Raw genomic sequence first — 12,933 nt, 5'->3', positions numbered from 1 at the left:
TCATTTTCATACACATGGTATGCATTAAACGAGGCAACATATGAATACTACAAGGGAGAGATACGTAAAGTTGACATAACAGCGTTACAATGGGTAGACAATATTCCAAGAGAAAAATGAATGAGATCATTCGATGGAGGGAAACGTTGGGGTCATATGACTACCAACCTTGCTGAATCAATGAACTCAGTTTTAAAAGCCACACGCAACCTACCTATTACTGCTTTGGTAAAATCATTATATTATTGATTGGGCACACTGTTTGGGAAAAGAGGACATGACTGGACTAAAATGTTGGGTTCTGGCCGACTGTTCACTGAAAACTGCATGAACGAAATTGAGGAGGAGGTAATCAAATCAAATAGCCACACGGTTATGCAATTTGATCATGAGAGGTTCTGCTTCCTGGTCCAGGAAACTGTGCATCATAATGACGACATGCCGACTACCCATTACAACGCCGACCTTCGGAATCTGACGTGTGAGTGTGGAAGATTTCAAACGTTTCATGTCCCTTGCTCACATGTTATTGCAGTGTGTTTAAGCATAAGACAAGATTATTCTGTGCATATAGATGATGTGTTCAAAGTTGTAAACATATTTAAGGTTTACGAGGAGAGTTTCCTCGGGATCCCGACCGAAACAAGTTGGCCACAATATGAAGGTGACACGCTTTGCCACAACGACCGCATGCGAAGAAAAAAAAGGTCGCCCAAACAGTTGTCGGATTAGAACTGAAATGGACAACATTGAAAAAGAAAAAAGGAGGTGTGGTATTTGTCGAGAAATAGGACATATGCGCAGAAAATGTCCAACCAGGCTTGGCCCTTCTACTTAGTTATGTCTGAAATTTTAGTATATTCAATCATCGTTATATTTCGAATATTTTCTTTTTCAACAACAAGTTTTATTTAGAGCGTAACATTTTCGTTTACAACACAAGACAGGTTACAACATAATAACAACTTCAAATAAAGATAAAAAAACAACAATTATTCCAACACGTTATAACAGCTAATCACTCCAACACCTTTTATCATATTATTATTTTAAACGACAACAACTAAAGCAAGTGGATCTTCAACACCTCGACTAACTTCTCCACTATGCGCAGAAAACATACAAGTAACATCCAAATCATTTTCTACACGATCCCAATAATGCATGTATGTACCATCTGGGCTAGCATCCGTCAGAGTTATGTAAGGACAATAATATTCAATTTTTCTAACACGTCGAATCAGACCACCCAGCTGTCCAAAACTAGCGTTGATGGCAGAAACCAATTGTCTGAACTTCCATTGTGGATTCAAACAAACCCTCATCTGCTTATCTGTTTCAAAGAAAACAATACAACACACATACAGGATTTCCAACTAATATATTCATATGTCATATGCTTCCTCTATTTATAAATAACCTAATGGAAATAAAAAATAATACTATAATATTATTTACGCGGGAAAAATCTATATCAAAAAATTTATTTGGGCGTGAAAAATTATATTCTACGTTTATGTACGAAATATACTATTAATTTTTTTATTTAATTTTTCATATTTATTAAAAATATTATGTAATAATTTATTTAATTTGTTAAAAAAAATATTAAAATTTATTTTTAATACTAATTTTTAATTAATGTTACATATTTATTACAAATATTATATAAAAAGCTATATAATTTATTGATATTAAATAATTATTAATAAATATATTTTTAATAATATGTAACCATTTATTATTAAATTTATTTTTAAAACAATTTATTAATTATTTGAAATGACAATTTATTAATTAAATGAAATAACAATTTATTATTAAATTTTATTTTTAGTATTAATTTTTAATTAGTATTAAATATTTATTACACATATTAAATAAAAAGGTATATAATTAATTAATATTAAATAATTAATGAAAATATTATATAAAAAGGTATTTAATTCATTAATTTTTTAAAAATTTAATTTACATTAAATATAATATTTTAATAAATATTTAATATTAATTAATTATTTTAATGATTTAAAATTAATTCATAAATTATATATATATATATATATATATATATATATATATATATATATATATATATATATATATATATATATATATATATTATATTATATATATATATATATATATATATATAAAATAAAGAGTACTTCATATCAGATGACGCATCCCAACTGCACTTCTGGGGCGTCCGCTATCTAGAAAGAAGGGTCCTATAAAATATTTAAAAAACATCACAAAAATGGTGGCAGTCTTGAATTTTTTTTGGATGAGTGACATTTAGGGAATTATATTCCATGCTGGTCAAAAACTCACAAATTTAGACCAAATTCAATCTTCAAGAAACTAAATATTTTAGACAAAATATCTTTTTTAGTTCTTTAACTTTATCCTATGATTCATTTTAGTCCTTTAACTTTTAAAAGAACCAATGTAGCCCTTTGTATCTTCAAACATCATCATTTATGTCATTTCCGTCTAATTTTAATAAACTTCGTCTATTTTCACACGATGACATCCAACTAGTTAGACCAGTTAAATCTTGAACATTATAATTTACTACTAGGCCAAATTTCTATGAATGTTTTAGATTTAACTTTTATATATATATATATATATATATATATATATATATATATATATATATATATATATATATATATATATTATTTTTTTCTTTAAATCTAAATCGATTTATTCCATTTTTGGAGAGAACCGTTATTGTCTTTCTTCTGCATCAATCTCTCTCACTCTCACTTTTTATTACTTTTCTTTTGCTCTACTATGATGCTTCTTCCATTTCTTAAAATTTGATTTCTGCTACTCAATGCTTGTTGTCAGTGTGATTTTCTTAGTCCTTCTTCCAAACAAAGATCAATCTTGTCAATTAAATTTTATTTTCAGTTCTCTAATTTATTTTCTCTTAGAAATGGAGTATTCTAATAGTTAGAGCAGACAATAAATTCTTTCATTCCATTGTTATTATTATCTAGATGTGGATCTTTGTTGCTACTTCAACTTCTAGTTTTTGTTTCATTACGTTTAATGCACTTGCAGTTTATTTGTGAATGTCCTAAATCATTTCAACACTTAGACATCATTCATCATGATCTCCTCAATTGAGGTCTATCATGAAGTGACAGCCACCGTCTCATTATATGTAACAACTATACTAGCTTACACTTGTATTAAATGGTGGAAACTTTGCATATGTGATCAATGGAATATTATACCATTATACCATCTTTTTCTCCCATATATCCCATAATACCACCCTTTCAAAAATATATACCAAAATACCATCTTTTCAGAAATCTGCAATACACAGCCGCCAATCCATTGGGCGGTTGAGTGTAAAAAATGAATGAGCCGCCCATTCATTTGGAGGCTGTGTTGAAAACGTATTTTTTTTTTCCAAAACTGTAATATATTAATATTTATTATTATTACATTATTAATTAAATTATTATTGATTTTGTATTAATGATTTTGATTTTTCAATAATCAATAGTATTATTAAAATTAATTATTATTAATGATTTTGGAAAATTAATTATTATTAATAAATTTTGTAGATAAAATAATTGTTTAATTTATAACAAATATGATATATGTTACAATTAATATTGATTTAATATAAATTTCTATTATTAATAAATATTATACATAATAATTTTTTTTTAGTAAAATAAAATATTATTAATAAGTTGGGTAGATAAAATGTTTGTTTAAATTAAAATAAATATAATATAATTTATAATTAATTTTGATTTAGTATAAGTTTCTATTATTAATAAATATTGTATAAACTTATAAAAACTTATAAGAAATATTAATTTAGTAAAATTATAAGAAATATTAATTTAGTAAAATTATTTCTTATAAATTAAAGTTGTAGGTAATAAATATTTATTTATAAATATATAAATAAGTAAATTGCATATAAATTAGAAAAAACGATAAAAATAAATATAAGGAATTTTTTATTTATTGATATAATAACAAGAAAATTACAATGAACCCCACTTAACCATGATTTTGACCGGGACGTGGTAAGCGGTGACCAGTTCCACATGAAGGAGCAAAACCTAATCGAGTAGACCTTCTTTGTGGAACTCGGTTCTCACCCTGATCAACATTCGAAGGCCCCGCCTCATTTGTTGGATTTATGAAGTCCTCGAGAGCGTCGTCAGATATGAAGTCTGTCGCACTGCCATAGCTTAATCTGGTTCCCTCGTAATTCCAGTTTGGTTGGGCATATGGGGGAATTGAGGTTTGCATGAAAGGGACGTAGGGTTCTTGTGGTGTTTGGAAGTTGTGCTCTTGTTGGGTAGTTTGTGTGAATGCATATGGATTATGGTGAATGGTGTGTGGTGTATGTGGCTGGGTGTAAGATGTTGAGGGGGTAAAATTTTGGGAGGAGTTATAATGTTGTTGTTGTTGTTGATGGGTGTTGTAGAGGGGTGGGTTAAATGGTTGGTATTGTTGACTGTAGTGTTGTGATGGGGTATAAGGTGGTTGGGTTGGGTTGAAAGGTTGTTGGGTATGGTAGGTGTGTTGTTGGGTGTGAGAGGTGGGTTGTTGGGTGTAGGTGGTTGACGGTCCGGTATGTTGAAAGTTTGAAGGCGCGGGTTGGTTACGAGGATCAAATAACAATCTATTCTGCGATAGATACAAAGTTGACACAGATCTATACCAATCCATGTAATCCCTACTCGGTTTACACTCATCTGGCATTACAAAGCCTTGCAAGACAGTGTTGCGACGATTTTGCCATTGACGACGCTCTTGCTTGTAATGGTCTTTCCAATTAAGGAATTTCCATTGGTCGGATGCTTTACTCGTGTGATACTCCTCCATGCATTTAGGAGAATTCGGGATGTCTTGTTGAATGCCATATTGGAGTTTCACTCTATCGGAGTGATGCATCTCAACTGTAGTGAAGCATATGATAAACGTTGTTGAACTCCACATGTCACTTTCAGTTGGGTCGTCGTCTTCAAGCCCAAGATAGGGTCTCCATACAAACTGTTACATAAATTGGAATGATTAGTATCAGGAATGTGTTGAAGATAAAAAGTAGTAGTTGAGTTTGTTATATAGTACATCAGTCGGTTCGAAATGATCGAAGAACGCCCGGTAACCAGGAGCACAATGATGGGGGGTCTTTTCATAATTCATGCCATATGCAGACCACCTAAAAAAATAGTCATTAGAGATGAGGCAAGAAAAAGAAACTTTTAAAAAAATAAAAGCATTTAAACTTACTTGGTTCCATATGGAAATTGGAAAGGGTTGGGATTTATTGGTGCCAGTGTTGGCATTCTGGACCACCCCCAAGCCTGAAGTAGTACTCCACAGCCAGCAAAATTATTCACATTTTTTTTAGCACACCTACACAAATTTCGGTATAGATGTGCCAAAGTTGCAGCCCCCCAACTGTACCTACATACTTTATCTAAGTTCTCTAATAATGGTAGAAATTGAATATGTACAGTATTACCGTTAGTATTTGCAAACAACAAGCTACCAAAAAGCAATAAAATATACATTCTAGTTTTTCTAAGTTTGTCTTCGATGCTGGAATTCTGGTTTAATTCAAGAGCGTCGTAGTTTTCCTTAAGCCATGTCATCTTAATGCTTTGGCCTTTTCTATCCGAGTCTGTCAACTCTACTCCTAATAGTTCTTGAGCCTTAGAGTAGGCCACGTTAGTCTGCCCTACTACCGCCAAGCCATCAACACGTAATCCTAATAACATATGGACATCCTCCAGAGTGATAGTGCATTCACCGGTTGGGAGATGGAACGTGTGTGTTTCGGGTCTCCACCTCTCGCATAAGGCGGCTATGTTGTTGAATGGGAAGGGATGCCAATTGATTGGGCGGCTCCCTTACAGTTTGAAACGACCATTGCTCCATGCGCAACAAGCATTAGTTGACCAAATATTTAATTGTTAGTATAAATTGGCATATGGGTGTAGTATAAATTGGCAACAACCATTTTACTAACACAATGTTCTACACATAAGAGAGTTAGCAAAAAAATTGTCAATTCATGTCTCGCCATCAACAATACATGGTGAATGCCTATCATGGAGGTGAAATATGTACATCTAATGATGTGGGCATTACGTTCGAAAATGCCGAAATTTGTCGGTTCAAAATCAGTAGAAAGGTTACGTTTGGCTATTTTAAAGAAAGAATAGAAAGTAAGCTTCAAAATGGCTTTGTTGCACAAATTGTTTATCGTAATGTTGTGCAATTTGGAAACAACCTTTTAAAGTTTGTTCCGTTAAAGGTCCGAGACGACGATGACGTTGAAACTATGTTTGTCAATCATGAATTTTCAGGTCTTGATTCTATTGATCTGTACATCAAATTCCAACCCAGTCAACAAACTGAGGAAGTAAACGCTCCAAGCGATGACGAAGACGCCAATGATCCACATGTCAATGATCCACAAATACCATCTATAATACCCATTGAAGATGTCGAAGAAGACGACGTCGAGGATGAAAACGAGGCACAGGCCGATCATTACTTTACCTCTTTGTTTGAAGAAGGTGAAGGCGACCATGTTGAACAAGAAGTCGAAAATGCCATTCCAATTAACCAAGTATTTTTTCCGCCTCCGTACATGACAACTTTGGGCGTGAGCTCTGGCCAAACATCACTTGAATGGCCATGCATTCCCCATATTCCGAAAGAAGGTGACATTGATGTGGGTAACAAATTTAAGAACAAAGTTGATTGTGTGTTTGCCATTAAAAATTACCACATGACACATTGCCTAGACTATAGGGTGAATATCTCGGATAAGAAGAGGTATCAAATAAGTTGTAGTAACGATTTGTGCAAGTTTCGTCTGGTGGCATCATATCGGAAAAGGAGTGATTTATGGGAGATTGGTATCATGACCCCGCCGCATAGTTGTTCATCAACTATCCTTAACCAGGACCATCGGAAGTTGAGCTCGCAGTTGATGTCTCAAAGCTTACTGCCTCTTGTGGACAAAGATCCTTCAACAAAGGTGAGCATTTGTATAAAACATATTGTTTCGATATTCAAATTCACACCATCATATAGGAAAGCATGGATTGCTAGGAATAAAGCAATCGAGCAAGTCTACGGTAATTGGGAGAATTCATACAATGAACTTCCACGTTACTTGTTAGCACTCCAGAAGTTTGTTCCTGGTACGGTGGTAGAAATGCAAGCACTTCCTATATATACAAATGACGACACCATTGTTGCTGGTCAAGTAATGTTCCACCGATTATTTTGGGCATTCCAACCATGCATAAGAGGGTTTGCATATTGTAAACCTCTACTACAAATTGATGGCACCTGGTTATACGGGAAGTACAAGGGGACCCTATTGATGGCAGTGGCACAAGATGGGAATAGTAACATTTTCCCTGTTGCTTTTGCACTTGTTGAAGGTGAGACAGCTGAAGGTTGGGGGTTCTTTCTAAAGAACTTGCGAAGGCATGTTGCTCCTCAGCCTGACTTGTGTTTGATATCGGGCAGACATGCCTCGATTGAAAGTGCTTACAATAATCCAGACAACGGTTGGCAAGATCCACCTTCTGTCCATGTATATTGTATCAGACACATTGCACAAAACTTCATGCGGGAAATCAAGGATAGAAACCTCCGTAAAAAGGTTATTAATATGGGTAAGTCAACATTTTCTACTTGTCTGTCTTACTCAATATAATATTATAACATTAACGCTATTTCTTGATAAACTGTAGGTTATGCTTTAAACCGACCCACGTTTAATTATTACCGAGATGAAATTGCCTCCACTAACGTTGTTGCGCTAAGGTGGGTAGACAACATTCCGACACAAAAATGGACGAGGGCATTTGACGAGGGTCGGCGCTGGGGTCATATGACAACAAACCTCGTCGAGTCAATGAACTCAGTTTTTAAAGGCACCCGCAATCTACCCATTACAGCATTGGTGAGTGCCACATATTATAGGATGGCAACATTGTTCGCTGAAAGGGGTGCACAATGGAGTGCAGTGTTGAACTCTGGCCAACTATTTACAGAAAACTGCATGAAGGTGATGAAGGAAGAAACACTAAAGTCCAACACACATCAGGTGTCAATTTTTGACTACCAGCATCACACTTTTAGTGTAAAAGAGACAATGGACCATGGTGAGGGGAAGCCTATGGGACGTTACAAGGTCAACCTACAAGGTGGTTGGTGTGATTGCGGAAAGTTTCAAGCTTTTCGTGTTCCTTGTTCACATGTTATCGCTGCGTGTTCCAAGATACGCCATGACGCATACGGTCTTCTGTCCACCGTTTACAAGGTTTCAAACCTATTTGGGGTTTACAGTAATAGTTTCCCAGTGCTGCCATACGATGCATATTGGCCCGTTTTTGAAGGAGATCTACTATGCCATAATCCTAGCATGAGAAGGAACAAGAAAGGTCGCCCAGTAAGCAGGCGTATAAGAACGGAAATGGACACAAATGATACGTTGGAGAGAAAATGCACCTAATGTCGTCTTCATGGTCACAACCGATCTCGATGTCCCAACGCCGGAGCTACTACCGATCTCGAGTTCCACAAAGAAGGTCTACTCGATTAGGTTTTGCTCCTTCATGTGGAACTGGTCACCGCTTACCACGTCCCGGTCAAAATCATGGTTAAGTGGGGTTCATTGTAATTTTCTTGTTATTATATCAATAAATAAAAAATTCCTTATATTTATTTTTATCGTTTTTCTAATTTATATGCAATTTACTTATTTATATATTTATAAATAAATATTTATTACCTACAACTTTAATTTATAAGAAATAATTTTACTAAATTAATATTTCTTATAATTTTACTAAATTAATATTTCTTATAAGTTTTTATAAGTTTATACAATATTTATTAATAATAGAAACTTATACTAAATCAAAATTAATTATAAATTATATTATATTTATTTTAATTTAAACAAACATTTTATCTATCCAACTTATTAATAATATTTTATTTTACTAAAAAAAATTATTATGTATAATATTTATTAATAAAAGAAATTTATATTAAATCAATATTAATTGTAACATATATCATATTTGTTATAAATTAAACAATTATTTTATCTACAAAATTTATTAATAATAATTAATTTTCCAAAATCATTAATAATAATTAATTTTAATAATAATATTGATTATTGAAAAATCAAAATCATTAATACAAAATCAATAATAATTTAATTAATAATGCAATAATAATAAATATTAATATATTACAGTTTTGGAAAAAAAAAATACGTTTTCAACACAGCCTCCAAATGAATGGGCGGCTCATTCATTTTTTACACTCAACCGCCCAATGGATTGGCGGCTGTGTGTTGCAGATTTCTGAAAAGATGGTATTTTGATATATATTTTTGAAAGGGTGGTATTATGGGATATATGGGAGAAAAAGATGGTATAATGGTATAATATTCGTGATCAATGTGTAGGCATAAATAACTTTGTAGCATATTTATAAGTTCCCTTGTTAGTCATTTCAAGTGATATCTTCCAGCAACATTTATAAAGTGAGTCTTAAATTCATATATGCAAATTGTGTTCATTTTTTTTAGTAGCAAAAGCACCAATAGCAATGTTACAAAGCGAGTCTTAAAAACAAATAGAAATGTTCATATATATCTTAGTTGAATCTAAAACATAAATAGCAAACTTGCCGTGGTACACCCTGATGTCTAGGAACTAAAGAGATCTAGGTTTGATTATTGGCTGAAACCAAAATTTTGTAATTTTTCTTAGAATTTTGAGGACTTTTGTGATGAACATATACTGCGTCAAATTTCACGCGTATGAACAAATGCCACGTCGGATATCAGCGTGTAAAAATAGACGCCGTTTGTTAAAATTAGATGGAAAAAGCTTAAATGACACTCTTTGAATACATAATAGACTACATTGATCTTTTTAAAAGTTAAGAGACCAAAATGAACATTGAGGTAAAATTAAGGGACTAAAAAATCCATTCAAATCTTTTCAATCCGATTCTGATAATTAAACCCTTTCCAACCGAAATATTTTAAAAAAGATCAACAAAATCTTGAACAAAATAAATCAACTAGTAACTGAAACAGAAAATCTAGAATAAACCTTTTCAAAAAATGCACAATGGATAAATGAGCTAGGATATCTTAACAACTCTCAGAATATCTTGCTTAACAATTTTCCTATAAAAGTAAGTCAATTCATATGTAATAACAACCCCCTTGAATATTTTAAAGCAAAACAAATATTGAACACTTCTAGAACAAGCAGATAAATCGTACATGACATTTCTTCTAGCACAGGATATAAAAGAACATACAAACATTAAATAAAATTCAATTCATAAGTGTAGAATTGTGTTTTTCTCCCCTTATTTTCCTCAAAAAGGCCAAGGGCAATCTAATATTTCTCACATGCCTTTAGAATATGGCTTCTCACATGCTTTGAACGGGGATCAACATCTAGTATTTCTTCATCAGAACTCATATTGGTTCATCAATAGAAGGAATAATGGGTATCACTATGTCAACAATATGTTTCCAAGCAAACAACTTGTAACTAAAATTTAACACATTCGGGGCAACACCAATCTCATCATCACAATAATAATATCATTCTTTTGATTACTCAAAATACCACAAATAAAATATGGAAAACCAATAAGCAACTTGACGACATAAGACTTGACGTGCTTAACAAATTAATCAAAAGTTTATTCTCTAAAATCTAAGGAGGCATAAAGTCTTACTTGGTATTGAAGACCATCGAGACTAGGGGTGATACCTGATCCATTAGAGGAAGGATCCCAATTAGCCACTCCAATAATGTACAAGAAGGAATCCTTCACACTCAGGTTGGAAGCTACCAAATGAACTTTTGAAGACCATTCCTTATGAACAATGCTGGTAATTTCTTAAAAAGCTATGGTCTTTAAAGAGGGAAGACGGTCAACATTTATCAATATTCCATGACCAAGATACTCGTTTATGATTGTAGGCAATAAAGAAAAACAACACACTCTATCACGAACCTTCCTATATTCTCTACTCTCAGCATTATTAAACCCACTTGTAAGATTAACTATAAATTCTTTCACCAGCTTAGGATAACAGTGCCAAGTATCAATCACCGTCTTCAACAACTGATCATTACGAATGAGCTCCTTGATCTCACTCCACTTTTGTGCATCATCAGAGAGCTCTCTTTCGAGTTCCAATATTCTATGGTAAATAAACTTCCACTTGGCTACACTTTCTTCATAATGGAAAAATACATTATCAAGAGGAACCAATGGATTCCTCGAGAAGCATTTTCACTTCAATAGATATTTTTACAGTTTTAACACGCTTTACATCATGCTCATCAATATCATAATCATATTCAGAGTCATCCATGATGTTAGTAACACGTTCCTTAACATTAAGCTTGTGATGCTAAGAGTAATTTTCTTTCTTTTCTGCTTAGAACCTACTAAAGAAGACAAAGGAACTTATTCTTCATAAACCTTCTTTATTTTTCAGGGGTATTTTCTAACAGCAGGAACCTCAGGAGTAACATCATCATTGAAGACCTCAATGACACCATTATTAACACCTTCACTTATATCCTCATCAACCTTTTAATCGATATCCTAATTGACATATTGACTTATTTCCACATTGACACTTTTACTGACATCTTCACTAACATCTTGACTTTCTTCTTCATTGACATCTTTATTGACATTATCATTAACATCTTTACTAACATATTTACTAACATCTTTAGTGACACATGTATAGACATCTTCGTTAACATTTTCACTAACCTTTTTACGATCATGAAGAGTGAGGGCGTCATGCATGGGAATATTAGATTCATTTTTAGTGGTGGAAACCTCAACATTTAGAATATCATCAATCATATTCTCACTAGGATGATTATCCCACTCTATAAATTCCTCTATTGTCTAAACTAAGTTACCAAACTCATTTATAACATCATTTATGACCTATATTTGACCATCTATATCATGATTCTTATTAGCAATAGTATTCTCACTAAAGATAAGAGTTTAAAAATGTTTACCTTGAATAACCTTATGAGGACCTCATATTAGAGATCTCTCAACGTTGACAGCAAATAATGAAGATTGGTGAGTCGCTTCAAGATACTTGTTCGCTTCAACATTCTCAAGAGGTTCTAAGACAACACTAACTAGGTCAGATATGGAAAAGGGACACAATCAACTGCCTTCTTTAGAGTCTTACATTTGGATTCCTTAGTCTTGAGGAGAGAAAAAACACCATTGGACTTATAATCATCATTTCCTCTAATTGGTATGCAATTCATTCAAACTCCATGAGCATTCCTAGCAGGAATATCTTTTCCGGAGCTTTTACTATTTGTTCTCTTCTTTTCACTTCTAGAAGTATTTGTCCATATCCTTATACCTACCATGATTTTAGTCACACCATATACTTGATTCATGGAAACACTTAGGGGTTCATGGAAACTGAAGTGTTTCCATAAACCAAATATATGGTGTGACTAAAATCAAAATTATAGACCAAAAACCTCTATCTTTCTCTTGAGTAAGAAAGACTAACAAGGACAACGTTTTACATAAGAAACACAATACAAAAACTAAACTTAATAAAAATCTTTAACCGAGTAAATATCATCTCTAAAAGTGTGTCTTCAAATAAGTAGAACAATTTTTTATATAAAGATTACGGTCTAGCAAAAAGTCTATTAAGGTAGAATCAAAATCCAACTGAATCAAATATTCACAAGCCAAATCTTGCATTTAAAGCAAATCCAATAAAATCTCTTCATACAAGATTTGTTTAATTAAATTTTTTCCAACGAAATCTTTCAGATTATATCCACTTTA

General features: G+C 32.7%; 2 protein-coding genes across 2 annotated transcripts; both read left to right on the top strand.

The window, feature by feature from the left end:
- Nucleotides 1-291: 291 nt before the first annotated feature.
- On the top strand, nt 292-732 carry LOC127082323 (uncharacterized). Its single transcript, XM_051022561.1, has one exon. The coding sequence runs from the start codon at nt 292-294 to the stop codon at nt 730-732; it is 441 nt and encodes a 146-aa protein (XP_050878518.1).
- A 5,362-nt stretch (nt 733-6,094) lies between these two features.
- On the top strand, nt 6,095-8,539 carry LOC127082322 (uncharacterized). The gene is made up of 2 exons (XM_051022560.1): nt 6,095-7,697; nt 7,776-8,539. Exons 1-2 carry the CDS (start codon nt 6,095-6,097, stop codon nt 8,537-8,539), a joined length of 2,367 nt encoding a protein of 788 aa, XP_050878517.1.
- Nucleotides 8,540-12,933: the final 4,394 nt, after the last annotated feature.

This window comes from Lathyrus oleraceus, chromosome 5 (assembly GCF_024323335.1).
Source record: "Lathyrus oleraceus cultivar Zhongwan6 chromosome 5, CAAS_Psat_ZW6_1.0, whole genome shotgun sequence".
In the NCBI taxonomy this organism is placed as follows: domain Eukaryota; kingdom Viridiplantae; phylum Streptophyta; class Magnoliopsida; order Fabales; family Fabaceae; genus Lathyrus; species Lathyrus oleraceus.
Note: the sequence above shows the minus strand (reverse complement) of the source record. Positions and strands in the feature narration are given on the sequence as shown.

Excerpts from the sequence above, each read along its gene's own strand:
- LOC127082323 (XM_051022561.1), top strand. The coding sequence starts at position 292 with ATGTTGGGTTCTGGCCGACTGTTCACTGAAAACTGCATGAACGAAATT.
- LOC127082322 (XM_051022560.1), top strand. The coding sequence starts at position 6,095 with ATGGTGAATGCCTATCATGGAGGTGAAATATGTACATCTAATGATGTG. Across the intron at positions 7,698-7,775 it reads TAAAAAGGTTATTAATATGG|GTTATGCTTTAAACCGACCC; the intron begins GTAAGTCAACAT and ends GATAAACTGTAG.